The sequence below is a fragment of the Dufourea novaeangliae genome, unplaced genomic scaffold (assembly GCF_001272555.1).
Source record: "Dufourea novaeangliae isolate 0120121106 unplaced genomic scaffold, ASM127255v1 scaffold248, whole genome shotgun sequence".
In the NCBI taxonomy this organism is placed as follows: domain Eukaryota; kingdom Metazoa; phylum Arthropoda; class Insecta; order Hymenoptera; family Halictidae; genus Dufourea; species Dufourea novaeangliae.
The window spans coordinates 2494508-2517313 of NW_015374156.1; the positions used below are offsets into that span (position 1 = coordinate 2494508).

At 34.3% G+C, this 22806-nt stretch overlaps 1 protein-coding gene across 1 annotated transcript in view; it reads right to left on the minus strand.

Moving 5' to 3' along the window:
• LOC107191929 (tRNA dimethylallyltransferase, mitochondrial) overlaps window positions 1–20518 on the minus strand; it is a 143439-nt gene extending 122921 nt beyond the window's left edge. The window contains exon 1 of the mRNA XM_015581078.1: window positions 20378–20518. Within this exon, the coding sequence (XP_015436564.1) occupies window positions 20378–20503 (126 nt within the window). The 5' untranslated portion in view covers window positions 20504–20518. The remainder of the gene's footprint in view (window positions 1–20377) is intronic.
• Between the last annotated feature and the right edge of the window lie 2288 nt (window positions 20519–22806).

A 22806-nucleotide genomic window follows, 5' to 3' on the forward strand; every position in this document is an offset into this window, starting at 1 on the left:
GAATTCACGGAAGAAGGTCACGATAAAGATGTGTATACATATATCCCCCAGCGTAATGAGACGCTTCGGGGGATAACAAGACGAAGAAATACAGACCTATTCTGGCACCGGTCTTCGAAAGCTTTTTGCGCGGCGCAATTAATACATCGTAAAACTGTGGCGATTAAACATTTACGCTCGGTCTACTAATTCCGGATGCTTCCCGGTGTCCTTTTTACTTGACATCGTTATTCGAAGTGAACGCTACGTTATCACGGACTGGTATAAATGTAATACGGGCTTCTTCTTGTTGTATAATACAGTGAATCCTCGATGAATGTTCGAAGGCTCCTCGGCACTGAACATTAAGTGTTTCGTAAAATAATGGCCGTATTGGGTTTTGATATTAGGAGCGCCACCGTAGTTCCGGAGCTCTGTAATCGGGTCAGAGTGTCATACGAGTGAAAGTGTCATACGAGTGACGTTGAATTTACAAATTCAACGTCAAATAGCAAAAATTGCATTAATTCATACAGGCCACTTAATTTGTTGTGGAATATCTGGTGTGAAAATGAGGATCAACGTGAATTAACGGCTATTTGCCTTCAAACATCTAATTTAACAAAAGGGTATCTCGAAGAAGTACCGATAATTATTGAAAAACATTAATTATTGACAACAATAGCTATTTAGAAACAGTGAAAAGTATAAAGATGTTTTTTTAAACAACTTCCTTTCATGTCTTAATTTGAGATATCAAATAATAAAACTGACAAGTAACTTATTATATAAACAATTAACATACCTTGTGAATATAAATAATTATGATTATGTGTGCAAACATACGTACATTTAACCGAAAAAAAATAATTGTCATTTTTGGGATACAAAAAGCAGACACAGGCAAATGTATATAGGATGACTCTTTCCAACTTTTCATATTTTCTTCCGCATTTTTAAACTGCCATGGGAATGAGAATGTGACTGTGTGTCATCAGCGTAGAGCTTAGTCCAATGCTTGGGACATTCCGAAACTTCGTATTCTCACATTTGAAAACAAAATCATATATACGCTGCTTGGGTCGCCGAAAATTAAGATACTTGTGAACAAAACACTGCCCGCGAATGGACCGTCCGTTAGGAAGGGATGCAAACCAAGCGAAAAATGAGAGATTCAAAGTAAACGTCAGGTTCTACTTGTACTTCTTGCCCCAAGCCGCAAATGGAACGACCGACCATTAGCATCGTGAATTCCTACTAATTATCGTAAATGTTAAGTGGATCTTAGAATCTACGGTGCACACCGAAGACCTTAATGGGACCAGTTTCGCGATTTCTTTCGCGATACGTTCGTCTCGCGACAGCCTCGCGGCTCATCTCGTAATTCTGCTCGAATTAACACTGTACCCGTGAAATTTTGCAACAACAGAAACACGCATACGCTTGGGAACTCATTAATTCAGCCGGAATCCTTGACAACTAACATTTCTCGGACCTTCATTACGCTTTAAGCTTTATACAGCCTTGAGTCAGAATGGTCCCTGATTGTTTTTTCTTTCAAATTTTTCAGTGGCAAACTATTTCTTAAATTCGAAAACACGAGTGGAACAAAAGGATGGAGAACTATTCACTGAATTACATTTTTCAGTTATGTTTACTGAAATCTAAAAAAATACATTTGTCGATCTTCCATAAAATTCTTTAACAGACATAACAAGATGCATTATTTCATTATTGCCGATGATAATTATTATGAAACACAAAGTGATAAATATTCTTGGACTGTAAATGTATTAATGACAAATTATGGCTGTATACTTAGGACAGTTCTCAAACACAATTTCAATAGAAAATGTAACAGTAGATATCTATTGTTAATACATAAATATGGTATATAATCGTTAAAAAATTATGAGGAGAACACGGTCTCTGACCACGTTAAACTCATACACACTAAGCAGTCCATTCCGTCCAAAGAGACCTCTACCATTCACTGTGTCCACGTACCAAACGAACAACACACAAAGGTTACCCACATATCGAAAGAAGAGCTCCAGGTCGCGGAATGATTTCCAAACGATCGAATCGAAGCCAGTTGTATCAAATAGCTCGAAAGAGATTCCGTCGTTCCAACCTTGGCGAACTGGTAGCACGACCTTCATATGCCCATTGCGCAACCAATCCCCGAGGAGGTCATCCGATATGTACGATCGTCGATCGCGGGGGAGGGGGGGCCATTCTAAATCCCATTCACGTGCATTCGACACGGAAAGAGAGGGGGGGGGGCACAAGGAACGTTAGATTTCATCGGGAGCGTGGAATTCTCGAGGCGATCTCCCCATGTCTAGCCGATGGTCACCCAAACGAGGGGAAGGAGGATCTGGTTTCTAGTTTAGCACCTGGTTACCGCATTTAATTAACCGGAACATTATCGCGCGCGCAAACACCAATATCCAATTGCACCGCGATCCTGCGTGTTTTCTGCGTTTATCTACCTGGCGCGTCTGGTCGCTAGCGAAACAACGATTTTTGTCGAATCGGAGGAAAATCCCAATTAACGATAACACGCCCTTTTATAACCCGGGTATCATGGGTACTGATCTGTACCCTCGGTGTCTTTATAAGGGCGTACACGTAAGATAACGAAATCTAATATACCGGGGTTCATGGGTACTGATCTGTACCCTCGGTGTCTTTATAAGGGCGTACACGTAAGATAACGAAATCTGTAATGGTACTTATCGTATCCAACCTATTACATCTTGCAATTTACCGGAGAGAAATCGGATCGAAATGCCCTGGACCGTTCGTCGTCGCGGTAAATTGCTATTATACTTCTCGAGAATGATCAATACCTTCGCAGTAAGTGAATCGGTACCTGCAAAAAAAGGGGACGTGTAAAAATTTTATAATTTTCAGGGGACATCTCCTGGATAATATTGATAGTAAACGAAAATGATTTGCGTCTACAGCTCACTAGATAACGCATGGATAGGTCCCTTCCCTGCAGTGAACGGTGTATTCAGGCTACAAAGGTGGTACCCTGCCAAAAAGTGAATTCCTTGGAGAAATAGAGATATTCCCTTTCTGCAGTTAGCGATTTAAGTTTCGATGCGCTGTTAATATTTTATTAATCGGTAGCCTGTTAATAGGCTTTTAAGTTCCAGTGCTTATAGATAAGAAACCTATTAATATAACCCTTAGATCAGGGTTACAGAAGAAATTGTTACGCTATTCTATTAGAGTTTCTGGTATTTTTCATGAATGTAATTGGCTACTGTGATTGAACTGTTTAATAACAGTTCCTTGGCTGCTGATCGTTGAATCGACTGAACCTATTAAGTAGCAACCAGTACATAATGTGTTAAATGTTTCCAGTTAAGACCAGAAGAAGGCTGGCTTTCAGATGGGCAACGTGTACTCCGAATGTTTGTTTTTATTTTTTACAAAGCGATCCGATCAAAACATTCTAATCTCATTGCGGAACTTCTTCCAAGCCGATATTGCACTACGAGTGGCAATCACACATTGATAAGATAAAACCGACAACACTGCAACGCAACAATGTTGACACATGGTTTATAAAAAATGATATTGGCAAGCATACTTTGTAGCGTATTTTTAATAGATTCCCCGATAAATATTCTTATCTAACGCATTGATCTATTTTTAAGATGCATGCGCCTCTGAGAAACTGTGGAGGAAAACGTATAATAATTACAAGAATTTATGATTCGATGGAAAATACTGAATTGCATAAACATAAACGGCTACTTTGCTGAAGAATTTGAAAGATACTTTAAATAATCGCTCTGACGAAACATTGGAAATTTTTTAACGATCGATTAATTCAGCAAAATTCTGTAAAAAGAGGCGTAAGAAATCATTTGTCCTCGTTCTTACAGTTCACGATACACCTTACTTCGGTGTATCGATGGATATTTCTTAAACAAGGTTACTGCAAAGTCGGAGGTCAAATTGTTTTTCAGTACGTATGTCCGCGGAATAAACATTACACGACTTTAAGAGTTCTTTCGATTATTCGGTCGAATTTCTACTCTTGTAAAGGAAAATACGCAGACATCAGAAAATTACATTGTCCGTTTCAGATGAAAATTAATTTCCTGGTAAATTGTGTTTAGCGAATTTCTACCCATCAGAATCTTTACGTTCAATCTTCATAGCTATGAACAGTATTTTCTTACATCATGGACGTAGTAGAATATTTGTTCGAAACAATCACCCGTTTCTCAAAGAAAATCAAAAAATATAAAATATTCAACTTTGAATTAAAAAAAAAACAATTTTTTCATTTAAAATTTTGTAGTCTATCGCGTGAGTAATTGGTACCGTTCTCGAGCAAAAGAGAACAGCTACAAAGTGTACTGACAAGATGGAGTGTTCCATTTTTTATTTAGTATACTAATGTAGACGTCAATGTATCAATGGTTTTGCAATTTTCCTGCAACCGCATTCCAATGCTGCAATAAAAATACGGAACACGAAAGATCAAGGTGACGCACGATATGTCATTGCTTATTACTGCGAATATTATCAACTTCCTGTCGGTCACGAGTTTAGGAATGGCATCATTTCGGGATCAATAACCCGACAAACTGATGCGTATTTTTACTATTACACACCGTCGAATCACTGACGCCGATGTATACGTTCCCGGTAAAACTGTCAGCGAACCTTGGCTGAGTATTAATTCTTTTACCCACTTTCGTACACCTGTTTCTGTCTGTAAGAAATATGATCGTTTAACACGACAAGTTCACGTAACTAGTAACCATTAATCAAAATTTCCAAGTAACTTAAGTTCAATTAGATAAATCTATCTAGTACGCAAAAGTTCTAATGGTGCACGTAGGTGTTCGATTTAACGTTACGCGGACCGGTTAGTCACCTACGCAAACAACATTTTATGTTAATATTTGTTTTTATTTATATTACTTATTGAAAATACTGTCGAAATCCAGTTGTTTATCTATGAAATATCTTAAACGCATTATACGTTTTGCTTGAATTAACATAATTTTAAAGTACCTGCACCCCGACATCCAGGCTAAAGTACTTTTAATATTCGCGTAGTATTATTTCCGTAATTAAATTCTGCTTAGAAAATTATTTAAAGGAACGTGTTGCCATTAGGCTGTCATAAGGCGTCACTATAAAAGGAGATCTATTGATGCTTGCAATACAGTGAGAATGATGAATACTACTCCACGTGTCATACCAAAAAATCATACAGCGAATATTAAGGGATAAAAATCGTATTTACGAAGATAATTGCGCACTGCAACAACAATTCAATAAAAAGACAAAGCGACACGTATACATTCGTGTGGAGACAAAGCTGTCAAACGGACCACGTACATTAAAGTTATTGTGTGTGAAAAAAAAAAACGATGAAATCTGTCACCTTAAGGGATATGAATAATTGCAAAATTATGTAAGGATATATAATCTTCCTCGGATTATGTAACATCCTTCATTGACCAGGATGAGGCGGCGGGACTTGTAGAATTCCTACAGCGTGCGCACGGTCGACTGCATTAATCATAAAGGTATAATAAACTCTTCCCTGGGAATATAATCTACGAACGGTGTAACACAGCCGTTGTTACTCATCCGAACCGTCAATACACGAGAACTCTTTTATTAAGTAAATCTGGTTAACAGGAAAGCTTCCACGAACGGTATTAATGTAGTCATTAAAACGATCGAGCAACAAGAAACTTCCAAACATACCTCCATTATCATATTTAATTACCAGGCTACGGATGTTTATGCAAATATTCATTTTCATAAACTATTTGATAAAAATCAGAGTCACTAGAAAAGCAATCTCTGCAATGAAACCGGTTTATTCAGTCGGACGTTTACGTCAAATGTATAACTTGTTCAAAGTGATATTGTTATATTTATATGTCAATAGATATTCATGGATATTAACAGCGTATTAAATTTTGAGGAACTTAATACTTTTAAAAAATCTATCACTGGAGTTTTCCAATCGGTTTAATAATGTCTGCATTTCAAACAGACCTAAATGTCCCAGGTTTATGTTCACGAACAAAATCATGAAATTAACCCTTTACCTTACAATATCCAGCCAGACTTGTCTTCAAAAAGAACTTAATGTTTAAGTCATAGTCAAAACACTATTTTCCTGGTGCTAATTTTTAGAGTAAATGTGGTGTATCAATGGTGCAAAAAATACACGGAACTCCCATTACTTCCAGAAAATTATGAGCAATAATGGTAACTCTAGCAAGAACGGTCGTGAAAAAAAATCGTAACATAAAGGGTTAAATTAGGAAATACATACTAGACATACGCAGATACTACAGCTACTGATAATAGATTATATCAGCTATCTGGCCAACGATTTGAACGCATAATCTTTCATAGATACAGAAATACGATGAAAAACATATTAGTGTCTGCAACGAAGGAACGTCCTAAAATATAACGGTTATTAGATACGTGTAAAAGAGACTATATTGAGACATTGTCAGCTATGCAAGTGTAACGACACGTGTTACGTTAGAATAATATGTACTGACACAAGAGGTATACAATACCTACTTTATTGATTCGGCTTATATTACAAAGAGACAGTAGGGACAAAGAAAACTGAAATTATGCAGTTTCAATGAAACACATGTTGCAAGACTTCTACCTGACAAATTAGACGTGCACTACAGGTAGAGGCACCTCAGAAACTTTGAAATTATTCCTGAAACCTTAATATCATGTATAAATTGTAATCCAACGATCGTACAGTTTCTAATTTTATATTTTTTGTATATAAACATTAATTTTCTATATAACATCGTAACGTTAATACCATAAAATATCATTTATATAAATTTACTGTTCGAAACTGTTTAATATCAGACAAAATAATTGAAGCTAAAATGAAAAGTATAGATTTAGCATTGTTAATACGTACTAACTATGTATTACACTTTCTTGAGTATTTTACTTCATTAGAATAATTTTCGCAATTTCTTTACTATTACGAAAGGAATAAAATACGATGTTTGTTTTACATAAATTTACATTTAAATTAGTACTTATAATAAATTGGAAATAAATAAATTCTTTACGCGACGCGTGATCCCTTTCTAATTGTCATTTGTCAGCGGTAAATATCATATGAGTACAAAATAATAAGAATTTATCGATCGTAAATATGGAAAAGCTAAAAGTTCTATAACCAAAAATAACATTATAATGAAATACTATTTTGTACAATATCTCATATACATAGCTATTTTCGACTATTACAATTTAAGTCACACTAAATTCTAAACAAACATTTCTTTCGATCGTTCAAATTTGTTATCATTCAAATTTATCGTATATTATTAACATTCGGGAAGTTTGTATATTTTGTATTCTTCAGACGAGTTTTTCGTACACGCAATTGTTTCTCAATATAACGTGTAGGTATATGTTAACCGAGGAGAAATATTTCAAATATTTCAGCGTTTTTGTGTCTCAATTACGTCACCTTTATGGTGGGGAGATTTAAATGCCTCGTATATTCCCGCGGCTGGACTTTCAATGACCTTTTAACATCACAACCATAGACCAAAAGATAAAAATACCATGTTCCACGTTTGTATCTGTTTAAACGTGACATAGATATAAACAACAAAAATAAGCTTCAGAAAACAATCTAATGTTTAAGTTCGAAACATTGTTACTGGTTTCAGTTTATTGGATGTCGCGCGATAAATACCACGATTTGAAAAGGTTTATGACTCATAAATTATGAGAATTATATTTGTAGGAAATTATCAATTTACAAAATTTCGTGTGGGTCTCAAACATGTTCAAAATTAAGGATCGTTGCAATTTCCTAAAAAATACCTCGATCTTTATGCTAGACGTTCATCAACGAAGTATTTCTTTTCTGTTTTCTTGGTTTTGTAAAGTAATCTATAAAACAAGAAATTCGTAAAAACATTGCACTGACCGTTGATCAATTATAAATAATACCTATACGTTGGTAAAATATGTAGATGAGATAAACACAGTATTGGCTTCACTTTAAATATTTTTGTAAGCAACTTTTTCATACAACATAATCAAACCAAAGTTTATGTAACATTCCTTTATTATTTCCACCTACAGAACATAATTCGATGCTTTTACGTTCAATTTAGAAGTAACACTGTGCAACGTAAATTGTTCTATTATAATCTATATCAATTAAATTGGACAGAGCAACGATATTAACTAAATTTAAGTAAATTAGTAAGTGAATTTTACAATGAATTTTCTGACAATCTGCACCTCTACCGATCTGTTTAAAATACAAAAAAAAAATTTTTGTTTTTACCTTTTATGATATCTGTTATGGAACACCGTATGCTTGGGCTACACACAGCATACGATAAAGTACTTGTCAAGCGGTAACGTTGGTAACGGTGAAAAACAATTTTTTATTTTCTTTGAGGATATCAGGGTGTGCACCATAACAATCTAGTAGAACGTCGTCGGTCGCGAGTCTCCTCAAGGGCCACGTTGACAAAGGAGCCTCGTAAATTTAGCGTCACCGCCTCGTGGATTTAAAACCGGTTGGTCAAGTGCCTTGTACATACGTGACCAGCTGTAATTCACGATTTTTACAACAATTTTCATATCGTTCGTGACAGACCAGTCGCGATCACTGAAGCGCATCGTATGGATTTTTTGCACGAATCTTCAATTACACGAATCGCTTATCGATCAATATCGGATTGATGCTTTCGGACACTTTTACCGATTTTAATCGATCAATCCTTTTATAGAGTTGTACAAGACAAGTTTCACCCGAGGAATGACAGTACCTTCCATTGTTCAAATGCTGAACATTCAGAAAATTCATTATAAATATACATACCTATAGTTTGAACAAAAATTAATTCTTAGGTTTAGAAATTCAGTAGTTGCGCTAGATAGATTTTCAAAAAAGCTGCACCACTGGTTAAAAAGTATGTAATCAAGTAATCAATGATTTAATCAAAATTAGGATAGAACCAGTAGTAACACAAACTATGAATATTTCCTTCTTGGTATACAAGATTCTATAAATCTCCACAACGCCATATTTTCCTCTTTCGTTAAAAGTCTGATCTCATACTTTCAGTCGGTACTGTATGTTTTCGTCAAGAATCTGGGATAGATCTTATAATTAATAAAAGTGGGGGGGAGGGTGGATGTTTTTATTTAAACAACGAATTTTTACGAATTTAATGGCAGCGTTTTATAGAGCATAAAAAACCATTCTTATTATAACCATTTTTTTAATATCTACGATAGTTTTAAAGATATACAGAGAAATATGGGAACACCTATCTACCTGCAAAGGATGTTTTCACCCTGAAGAACTGAAATTGGGCCAAAAACAAAAATTGCGCTATACTTCTTTTGAGGTCCCCTACAAACCTGGTACATGTATTGTTTTTGGATTCCTGTAAGTCAGCACCGAAATATAAGGAACGGTTATAAGGACCACGAATGTTTTGCACGTGATGTGCAGCTATCCAAGAATCCCTGTTTATGACGGTTTGGTGACCGTGTCGACGGCCCAAAAGACACGTTGAGCGTTACGACCATCGCCTACCTGCGTTGGGTCGCAACAGTCGATATTCCTGAATGTTCTAATTATTATATTAAATATATATTTAACAATATATCACAAATTTTGTCATCTTTGTAAACTATTTTGAATCTGCCATGCGTTAGGTTACTTATTCTTTATATGTCCGGTACTAGGTACCATTTAATGGTCCTCTAAAATCATATACCAAAGTTTAATGTCAATTTACTTTGAATATTATGATAATACTGCTTTTCGTATTCCTGTATTTGGATTTCTATGATTGTTAATTGTTAATTAATGCAGAATAAAAAGAAAAGAAAATATTACTTTTTTATTTATCTAAGGAAAATCTTAAACGTTTTCTAGTAGGGGAAAACTCGCATACTAACATTAAACTTCCTATTATACTGAATTTCAGACTCTAGAGCACGCTGTAAATGCATAAAATCCACAGTCTATTTATAGCAATGAAATCCTCATTTTAATGGTTTTACAATAAATATATGCAATGGACACACATTTGTTTCCATCTGCTGGCACGTACAATTGTGACGATGATTTAACAAACGTATCTCGGACGAATACAATTTCGACAAAGCTTTGCATCCCGTGTGAAAAGCTCGCGGTGGGTACAAAGCCTTGGAACTATAGTTAGAAAATTTAATTCGCAACTTTACATGCGAGAAATTCCGCTTCCTCGTAACACGAGACGCCATTCTCACGGGCAACAGCGGAAGTTTTTCATGCGCGGCACGCAATCGTTTCTTCTGTTCGAAACGACCGAAAGTGTATTTTCAATTCAAGGACCCACGGGTGCGTTGCCGTCCGCGGGTCATCCTGGTGATAAATTATCAACAAACGATGTATGATCAGCGCACGACAGAAAAACCTGCCCCGAAAATTCGGACATTTTTGTCGGAACACGGATTACGATCCTTCGACTTGTCGATTGAATTTCCTTTTTGTGGCTTGATAAATGGATGATAATATCGATACAAGGTTCCTGTTCGATAGATGTATATTAGATGTATGATTGTGGTTTCGAATATTAATGAAATATTGTCCTTAGTATCTGGTGAAAAATTACCAGGAACTTAATTTGATTGGATCTCAGGAAAGTGACTGTGTACGTATGTAGTTGATCATAATAATTCTATAAAGATCAATTTCTTTAGGATTTTCTCATTAATTAACGAAGAGTATGGATTTTATTAGGATTATTGATATTTATGAAAATAACGTTTGAGGAAGTCGATATTCTTCGTTAATTAGTACAGAAAATACTAATGAAATTAATGTTTAAAAAATTACTACGTTCAAGTTAATGTATTTTTTTCACGTATGATTGTACGATATGATAGTAATATATTTGGTTACATGTTGAAACCACAGTCTACGATAACAGAAACGATAGAAAACAACAGATGATATTCCTAATCTTCATAGAGGAAGACTTCAGTGGGACTACATACTCTAATTCGTAATTATGTTTCATCTATTACTTTAGTATTTCTAGACTGTAGATTTTATGCATTTGTAGTAAATGCAATTGGCAACAAGTAAAACAAAATAAAGTAAATAAATTTTACTGTGTTATAATTAGACTGCGGAAGTTTATGCAACATCAAAGTTTTAGAAAGCAATATCTGAAAATTGATCAATGAAAAAAATTGAATACTTTCAGAATTCCTATTATTTTATATTTCTATCCTGTAAACATTCTTGTGATCACAAGTGTTCATACACATGAGCGAATGTAATAGACTGTATGATAAACTAGTTAAAAACTTCTGATTTCTTCACAAAAATGAAACAGCTGACTCCATGAATTTTTCCGTTTACATTAAAAAGTTCAATTAATATCGTTACCATTGAATATTTCTGTAGAGTAGATTCATTTTATAAAAAATTATATAATAGAGCCGTAGGTATTATCGATGTAAATAAATTTTCTAAATCAAATGTTGAAGACGTTTCGAACTGTCCGAGAATTCCATGCTTATCCAGTTGAACGACCGCAAAATCGTATTAATCGTACATTGAATGCATTGATTTTAACCCGCATTGCTCGTGACCCACAGCAAACTGATTCAATGTATCCCATGAGTCTAGCGAATCCGAAATTACATTGTGCCTTTTGTTAAACAGTGAACCGAATGTCTGACAAAAAAATATAATATTGGTTCCCACAAGCTAATGCTACTCTTCCACATAATATCCTATAAATATGGTACACAGATATCAATATACATCGAATTGATCGATACAAATTTTAAACAAGAAACAAAAAGCATCTAGTGTGCATAAATTCTGAAAGTAAATTGCTTTTGAGATACTCAGTTGTTAGTTTGTAAGTCAAAAGCTATTTATGCCGTTGAATATCGGGATATCTGTTACCAATATTACGCTATTATCAATTTAGATTCTGCAATGGTGCCATACACTATGATATCACTTAAGCAGATAATACGAGTGTCTTTGAAACTGTATTTAAAAAAACACCTGTACTTACATCTGTATTTACGTGTCGAAATTAATTACAAACGACTGTAACAGTTAGATCTATTTTATAGAAACTTACTTTCGGTAAACTAAAATTAAAATGAATTTGAAACAAAAATAGTATATTTTTCGTATGAAGAAAACAGGTAAATAAGAAGAAAACAAATTTTGATAAAACGAAATTAAAATTATTTACGCTAATACTTATTGGAAGAAGGTCATTCAAATTAATTATCTATACAAAAAACATACAACTTTATATCAGGTAACCAAAAAATTTCGTGACGTCTGTAGATGTTGTCATTGTGAAACTATTCATACATACGCACATTTACATCAATTAAAAACGTAGTTATGTATACTTAATCCGAAGCTTATTTAATATAACACTTAAGGAAATTAATCATTTAATGTTTTGAAAAAGTGATCCCTGTACAACGGTGTCGAAGTCAGTTATTCGGACTTGTTTAAGAATTCAAATTGAACACCACGATTGCAGAGACCTCTCGAAAAATATCTTCCGCAATCAAAGTAGTGTAGTGAGCAACAGACAACCCATTTACGAAATCGGCAATTCCAAAATCGATAAGACGTCGAAAGAGAGTTAATCCTGATATCAGAGTGGAAAAATTTCATTAAAAAAAGAAAGGAATAAAACAGTTGTTAGATCGTTATGACAAGGTAATAGAAACCGAAGGAGACTATCTTTCCGAATAAAGTAATATATGATCCGCTTTCCGTATCACTTTTCGTTACCCGACACATAAGCCAAAATAAGTTGCATACCAAGTAGCTATTCAGAACTCTAAATGTCCTTTATAAATAATGTTATAAACATGTCCAGCAGTGAAATTAACACAGCAAAACAAACATTACGATCTCTTAACATTTCCCGATCAAAACGGCTCGAATTCACATAGGCGAGACGTTTTACCTCCAGAATCAGGCATTCCTAAACGAGTTATCTCCCATCATGATTTCTCCTGTTCCACGAACCCTGGGTCACACACGCTCGTTCGAATTCCTTCGAAGTCTAACGACGACGTTTAAGATTCAATGGGCCAAGTGCTCCGAGGCATACTATCACGACGGACACAGCCAGAGAGCCCGTATATCCAGTTCATCGGCTTTCGGGTCGTCGGGCCTCAGTCGCGTCGTCCTGTAAACCGTTCTCTATCGGTTCCCTCTGTCCCTGAAACCGCCAAACCAGATGGTTTCTGATTACTGCCGCAAACACCGAAAATTACCAGTGACTGCCTGACTGTTTGACTGACAGTTGCCGAATCACGGTCTCCCAGGAGGATACTATCGCAGCCGTTACGAAGATGAAGAACGGTTCCCCTCTTGTTCTTCTTCGATCCATAATAATTCTCGATGAAAGATCCCTTCTTGCGGACCGTTCTCTCGTGTGGGAAGAATCTTGGGGGCGGCGCCGTGGAGCACAAGAAAATTTGCAGATATATATATATATTTTTTTTCTTTTCTTTTCGCTGCTCGGCGCGTGCGTGGGCAGTACACGTGTCTGACTTTGGCCCCGAGTTCCCCGACACGTAGTCAACGGAAGCCTGCGCGTAGTTTATGCACGCGGTCGAAAACACGGGCGTGGACCCGGCAGACACGCTTAGAGCCCCGGTGTTACCAGAGTAGAAAATCCTGTTATTATTAACATCGGCCAGCCTCAGCCGAAATCAGAGATCATATCCTCCTACCGGTTCGGAGCTCCAGTGAGTCAGACCGAACAAGACGAAACACGGAACTGGAGAATACCCCCTTTCGGACGGATTTCGAAGTCGTGGAATCGTTCCTTTCTTTTTCTTTTCAGTAATTTCGGTCCTTTCCCTTTCCCCTTTATCGGCCGGAAAAAAAGGTGACAATTAGGAACTTTTTTAACACTAGAACTACCAACGGTAAACGCATATCTTTTTCGATCGATCGATAAATATAGCAAACTTTTGAAAATTTAGAAATTTAGAAATTAACTAATTTCTTTAATGTCGTATCGTAATAAAAGTTAGAAAAGATTTGAGAAAACGTATTGTTTTAACATTTTAGTCGTCGTTGTAAGAGTGTATTGGCAAGTGTTGGCAGTATTAGTAGTTCTAGTGTTAAAGAATGTAAAGAAGGATATGGTGAAAAGACTTCCTGACCTTATTTTACATGGTATGTACTATTATACACATTCAGGTAAGTAAACAAATTTTTGTTTCAATATTCCTGCATTGTAAGTGGTGCTAATCGCGTTGATCCGAAATTCCACTGTATACAAATGGTGCCCATCATAAAGTTATTATCCGATTTTTCCAATTTTTGTTGCATTCTTTTTGTAATTAAATCAGCTATCGTATGACATACTATCGAAATTTTTGAAGCATAAATTCTTTTGTTATTCACAGCAATATACGTAAAATTTCCTCTAATTTTAAAATTCTGGAATGAAAATCGCAAGAAAAGTAGCAATTTGAAAATCAGGTATGAAAATTTCGTTCCTTTTTGTACTTCGCACTAAAAAAGAAACATATCATTTGTAATGTTTTTCGTAATTTTTTTCTTTGATCCTTCAATAAGGTGTGTCTATTGTAGGGAAGTATCAAGTCGACCGGTTAATTATTTATTAAGTTATCTTACGCGCCAGTCTGAAAAACATAGTTTCGAGAAAAACTTGTTTGGGAAGTATTCTATTCTTAGGAATTTAAAAAAAAAAACATTCTAAAGTCATGCTTCTTAAGCCTATAAGATATTGAAAAATGGGGAGAAAATTTGATTCACTTTTCACTGCTGTCGAAGAATTACCGTACCTTGCAAGAAGAGAAGTGCCCAATTTTAGGTCACTGATTTTTCAACGAAACTTTTTTTTACAATTTTTAGCACCGTTACACTGGTCTGGTAAATGAGTGATGAAAAAAAATGGAAGTATGGTGCAATGACACGAACGAAAAGCAAAGACCCGTCTTCATTGTGTGAACCAGAATGAATCCCATCATCAATTATACATGACACTCGAGAAACAGAGAGAGAGATAGGTTAAAAGGAAATATTAGAAAATTTTCTGATTTTCCGAAAAGAATGAAAACGATGAACGAACCAGTGGAGTCGGCGATTTATAAGCTACATAGTATTAAAATCTCGCGTGGGCAGTAAGCGGAAAAGTGATCACTGTTGAAGCCGAAATAATTAACTGGCTTTGTATATAATGAATGAAAACGCTGGAGGCCGTCTGGGGGTACACATTACGAAATGTCCGAAAAGAAAATCTGTTTGCGACCGATGCGGAAACACGTGATTTATACCTACTTCGAGAGCGATGTCACGTGAGAACGTGCGGTTTAAAAACAGAATCTACGTCCGACGAGAAGATAAAAGGAGAGGCAGAAATATACGCGTCGATGCGACTACAAACCATCATAGGAACGGAAAGCATGGAAATGAGGTGGATTTCTATATTTGGTGCTTGATAGATTTTCTATTTTAGTAAAACATCTGATACACTTCTATGGTGAAATAAAAACTGATAAATGCATATCTTAAAAAAAATGTCCACCTTGAATCCTGCTGTTCTTTTGAAATGAGGATTATACATATTTCAATAGGAATTGTGTTTTTAAATATTTTTTTTTAGTATCCAACGTAAATACTTCAATTTTACGCCCACTTTTTGTGTATTTCCCATTTCTTATAAACAAATCATTTCGAAGTTTGAAATAATTTTATTCGAAGGGATACAAACGTGAAGAATAAATGAAGAGAATAGCAGGGTTAAATGCATTGCAACTGTTACCGGACGTTATTAACAACTATTTGATATTAATAGCAAAATGTTAATGTTCATAATGATATGAATGGAGATCATATACCGTAGCAATTTGTTCTTGCTTTTACATGCATGTTTTTGCCAAAGTATGTACACACATGCTACGTCGTAGAAGAAAAATGAATAAGGAAGAAGCATACGCTCAGATAATATACATTTCGAATTATTCCGAAGCGTTTGTCGCTTTAGAAATAATTCTTAAGTCGGTAAGAAAACGAAAATAAAACTTTGTATGAAATTGTTCTATTCTTACAAGAAAAACACAGAGTACAAAATAAAAACCCGAATAAAATAAACTAATAACAGATACTTATTACAGTAGAACTCCGCGTATCTGAACTCCATTTAATTCATCGAAATTTTTATCCGAACGACGCCCGAGCGTCACTTCAATTATTTGAATGTCTTTAGAATGCAAGAAACAAAACAGAATCATACTCTACGCTCAGTATATGCATTTCGTTAGTCACGTAACGAATTTTGTGCATTCTGTCATAGTATCTCGAGATGGCTTCCAATTCGATGCATAAAAACAGAAATATGCTTACTGTTGAAGAAAAAGTCCAATAACTAAAGGGATTAAAAATGGTGAGTCGGAAACTGCTCTATCTAAAGAATATAATAGTGCAAAACCAAAAATGTGTTATATAAAAAAGAACAAACAAGAAATAATGAAATATCAAGTGGAAGCGGCAATAAATGGCATGAATAAAAACAAAAGAAATGTTTTTATATAAATTTTGCAGTAATTTTTGTATCTACTAAATAATTAATAAATTAATCATTTTCTGAACATAGTATTCAAAATTGGTATAAGCAGAAAAAACGTGTATTTGTGTGAATGTGCGATTGAATCTACTTATTTGAACGCGAACTCCTATTATTTGAACGAACAGTTGTGGAGAGTGGGGAGAATAGGTGGATTCCTATTTTATTTGAACGGCCCGATTATATGAACTGTCTGTACCCTAAGGAGTTCAAATACGTGGAGTTCTACTGTATTGTAATATCGTTTGATTATCCTAATATCGTGTCAAGTGGATCAACTCTTATAAACAAAGTTTGCACTTCATTTATACGAATGACAGTATCGATATAAACATCTGTATAAATAAAGAGGGAAGAAATTATGAAAACCAAAGAAAATTCTGGAACTGTTAATGTATTCGAAGAAGTTTCACTTTCTTCGACGAAACGGAGGATACGATGTCGGTTACATTATTAATTCAAGGGCCGAAAAAGAACCGGAAATCCCACGATTCTCCGACCAACACCGCACTCAAGGGGACGAAATTTAATTCAATCACCTTACTTTGTAATGATTATCATACGTGTTTTACTGCTTTGCATTTAAACAGTTCGCTTCTACAATGTAAGATAATAAAACTCGTTCGTATATATTAATAATGTTGGAGATAAGTCGGGGCAGGCCGTTCATTAATGCAGAAGATGTATATAAGTATGTAAAGTAACGCATCAATTGATGAAACGGTTTACGTAACTTAATTTATCTTCCGGATGGATTCTTACAATGCGGGTTCTCAAGAAGCGTTTAAAGAGTTCGTTGAAATTAATATACCCACTTGGAAAGATTGCTTGCGATGTTCGAACGGCATTCGAATTTCTGTCGTTGTACCGTTTTTTAAGCCGTTCCAAAGTAACTTTTGCAACGTGTGCTAGGATATCCGCATCCAAACCTCATTGTTTATGCTTATAAATAAAAATTGTAAACAAAAAGATGTATCAATGTTCAAAGCGGAAAAATGGACTGTTAAACTCTTGAAGGATACTGGCACATATGTGTACGTTTAGTTTTTAGAAAAAAAATATTCTATCAATTGATTGTCCTGAATATTTATAAACATCTATATTTTAATTAAATACAGCCGAAGAATAAAAAAAATATTCTTTCTGTTCTTAATAAATTCGTCCCTGAAGAGATTAAATGTTTTATCCCTTACCATTCATAACATTATAATTAATTACCTTACACTATCAACCAATTGAGTTTGTTAACCATTTCGTAACACATTTCGAAGACTAAACTTATTTCCCAGTTATTATCATTTTTGTCTGTCACCACTAATAGTAATTGCTCACCGATAGCGAGTATATATAAATTACACTACAACAAAAACAACTTCAAGGATAACATTAACAGTATCTCCAAAAAAATTTACTGACTTGAAAAGTAGAGAACTTAAAAAACTTGATACAATTTCTGTCTATACACTAAAAGTAATAAAATTTGGTAAACTAAAAATCCATTGTTGAAATCACAATTTTTATATTTACGACTATTTTAGAAATTAATTCCCGATATTTCAAAACCTAATAGAACTCTGTGCCTACCACATAGCGGAATAAACTCTATTGTGGTAATTAGAGAAATTGAACTTAGACGGTTCTTATTAAAACACCTTTAACAACTTAATTTTCCCAAGTGAAATGTGCATTTTTGTCGGCGAACACGCGTGACGCAAAGATGACGCGTATCAAGATGAGCGACAAAGCGGTAGGAAAATAATTACGGACACGTCATTTCCGACGAATTTCGGTCGCCTTAATGTCACAGACGTGTAATTAAACGTCCCTCATCGTTACTTTAGATATGTGGACGGGCAGAATAATTAGAGCGATTAACTGGAAGCTCCCTAAATACAGCCGCATTAAAATTTACGACTCTAAAGAAACTAACATAGAGCGATGAGGTTGCCCGGAAACTCTACATTACGTAATTCTGAAGACAATCCTGATGTACAAAATTATTCAAACAACAGAAATACTGGACAAATTAAATTTTCCTAGAATAATACGTCTTTGGGCTGGTTTGTATGCAAAAATACAGTATTACCTCGAAAATCTCGAAAAATTCCGACCCGGTCAGTCCAGAATTTCGAGGCTTGGAATCTTTCCTTATTGTATACCGATATTTTGTTGCTAACTCTGGACTTTCCACTCGTCTGCTATCCGAAGAGGACAAAAAATTTGTCACATTGAGAGTAAACAAAACAGAACAGTAATGGGGTAGTAGGTTAATACTTCAAGCACAATACCGAATAATGATAGTATCTGTTGATACAATGGAAAAATGTAACTTTTTCTTCACACAGGACACGAATTAGTACAATTAGCCCTCGCTACTTCTGTGGTTATTATATTTGGGAGAACCCAGACTATAAGATACAATCGTCGATCCACTGGCGAAGACAACATTGTAAATGCTCAGAATAAGAGATTTACGGTCCGAAACAAAATTTTTTTCCCTCAATAATAAAAACGTGGCTACGTAAGCATGATCTCCGTCGTGTTTAGATTTATGTTCAGTACTAAAATTTCAGGAATTCACTCGTAAAAATTTTTGTGCTGCATTAGTAATTCGATGCATGGGTACATTGCGCAGTACAAACTGCTTTGAAGCTGTTCAAGAGGGATCACTGGTCCAAGGATTTTTAAGAATGTCAGAGATTCTTCAAATCCGAGATTTCCTTGGTTGAAATGTTCCAAATTTTTCGTCGAAATCGGTCTGCATGAAACTGTATCCGTCTATAAGACGTTTTGACATACGAAGAATTAATTAATTGACCAGTTTCAGATTTTGCATACACAAAATAAATGCCCGTCTATTTCCTGTTTCAATATCTGAAATTCTTTGCCTTCAAATAATCGATAAAAGTAGAAAAACATGAAAACAGATGACGATTTTTAACGGGACAATTATTTAAAATGGGTTGTAATAGTTAGTAATAGTTAGCCGTAATTTAATACATCGTTTCTTTATACTCAATTGAATAAATCGTTCAAAAAATGGCCATGTCAAATGAAGTTTCTCTGTACAGAGATAAGAGAAGAACTGAGTATTCAAAAACATATTTTTGAATAATTGCTAATATTTTAAAAAACCGAGTATATTCACGTATATCTAAATCGTTGTATATAGCTAGTTCAATATAAGTTTGAAGTAATAATAATAACAATGTTAATCCAAAATATACTCTATTAATCGAATGTAACAGTTACAAAAATCTAAAACAAATGAAAATTACGTAATGAACGTAAAATGTTACGATATTTCAACATCAACCACTATACACCTTTAAACTGTTATAAAATTTTCTTTAACATCAAGGATTGCGCTAACAGGATTGCGATACTAGCGTAAAATATTATGCATTCAAATAACAACTCCAAAATTACCATACTAAAACATAAACAGGTCTGAGTATGAATGAAGAAAACACCATTCAAAGGATTTAACCTATCTACATCTTTACAGGTAAAATATTTTTTGTGAACCAGATAATTCATATTCGATAATAAGTAAGTTAATTCTATCGAAGAAAATTAAAATCTGCCTATTTTAAGTTGAAATAAAGGGAACAGTTTCGAAACAGCCGGTAATAAACAACTTTTTGAACATGCACCTAACCTACAAAAACGAGGCCAGAGTTTATAACGGAATGAAACATTATTTTATCACTTACCTGCATGCTGTCGGCCGAAATAATTTCTCCAAAAAATCTTCTAGCCAATTCTATGCTCAGACGAGATTTTCCGCAACCCGTAGAACCCAAAATTGCTAAAACAGGCACACGCGACATATCGACCATTCCGTAATAATTCGTCGGTATTCCGAACTGCGCATGCGCCGTCTCGCCCTGCATGTGCTCCGTGTTCCGTTGATTCAACCACGTGACTCGTGAAGGCGGTTGAATTTAAATGGACATCCTTACTTTAAATTTTAAAAGACTCCGTGTCGAGCGATCCATTCGTGGCCCATAATAAACTTTTAATTCTGACCACTGACCATTTTCGCTATTAACATAATACATCGTAATATTGATTAATTCTAATTATTGAACAAAAATATACATCCTGGTATATGGGCATACTTTGTATGTTTTCTTTTCGTTAATAAAATTGGTAATTTTCTTGTTACAAATATTTTGGAACTGCTATTATTAAATTATGCATCTATACTTTATAAATATATATTTTTGTATTTTATACTTGCACATTTTACTTTCATCTACTCACGGAAATTATTATGAATAATTGCCAATTATTTGTAGTTACCCAACGTGAATGGGTATTATGCAATTTGTTGCAAACGCAAGGCACCAAGAGTCATTATATAATGATTATAATGCAATCTTGCAACATGTTACAATGTTTAGATTTTATCTAGAATTTCAAACGTAATTTGTAAATAGTTATGCGTGCATGAAATTTTATTTTGCAGCATTGCAAGATCAGCTAATTAGTTGAGTTTAAGACGTAGATTCAAAAGTTACCCGTCGTAAAGAAACATAGACAAAAATCAGAAGTACTTCATGTTCAGTAATTTCATTGCGCAATAATTAAACATTGATGACACTGCAGATGATAACATGAACAGATAAAGGCAAAGAAACTTGTTTCACTTCACTTTGTTGTAAAGTAATGTTCAATGTTGTTTTAATTACATTATGTGTACTATCAATAAAATAAAATCAAATTTTTATTTTTTCGCTACATTTAGAGTATCTGAAACGATATTAAAGATTTCCGTTCATTTCAAATTATATTCAATAAAACATACAGTGAAAGACACTTCTGTAAGTATGTACGTAAGAAGATTGTTTACAGATTATTAATATGTTATATTCCACTTTTTACTTTAAGTTTGTAAAAATGTTCAAGATAACACAGTCGTATAAGAATTGTTATAATTCATTGTTTTCTTGCCTTACAGTATGTCAAAATAATTATTAAAAAAAGTTTTACACATAAACTTTATTTTCACGTTACAAAATGTCATCTTTTACATACATATCAAGTTTTTCTTGATTATTTCTTTTACATACTCTATAAATGATGAAATAATCGATTTCCTTGTTTTCAAGCAAAACATTTACCAAAAGACATATTCGGTTTTCTGATGATTCTTGGAAAAATGTGAATAATAATACAGCACCGAGAGAACATGTAACGATCTGAACAAAATGTTCACATTGATTTTCTGTTTTCGTTCTTGGCTATGATGATATACGAAGTTTTCTGTCGCAGCTGTTTCTTATCTAAGGATCAACGAACCTAATTAAATGTGTGCCAACAACTTGTACTTTCAGTCTCTTTAATCAAAGAAAGCCAGACACGTGTATTATTTTAAAGAGCCTAGAATATATTTCCTAGGTATAAAAAAAAATCTAAAATCAAGATATTTCAATTTGTACAGCTGACTGATACGGTATATCGGCCGACTGGATTTACATATTAATAATTCCTCTCTCCCACTTTTAGCCGAGGTTGAAGACATTGCTATATTTATATCATTAACATTTGTAACTTATGACCGTGGATTTTATGAATGAATGTTGAAAATTATGGAATTATAACATATAACTGTACAGATATAATGCAATAAAAGCAAGTATTCAGATTTGTCAAATTAAAACGTATACTAGACTCACTTATTACTTTATAATTAAAAATTTCCTTTTCAATATACAAAATGTCTCTAAATTAAACGTTTTAACTTTAACATTATGTTCTACGGTCAAGCACACAAGAAAAAAAGTTGTACAACGTTTGCTACATTCCTACTTCATTGAAATAATAACAGAAATATTTAGTATGAAGGTAATAAAGCCAGTTCGCTGTAGGTCAGTAAGGTTTATCTAATCTGCTGATTCCAAGTCGTAAAATGTTTACTCGAAATCATTGCAGATCATCAATGATCAATATACCGTATATCAATCTGAAACCGTAACACATGTGCGAATATTCTTGATTGACATTTTCGCTACAATCGTTCAATAAACTAGAGCATGAAATATTTCATGAAATGTTTATTTTACGGAAAAACATGCCATCGTAACTTTATATGCACAAGAGCAACGAAGACAATGAAATTATGCAAAAACAACGATTA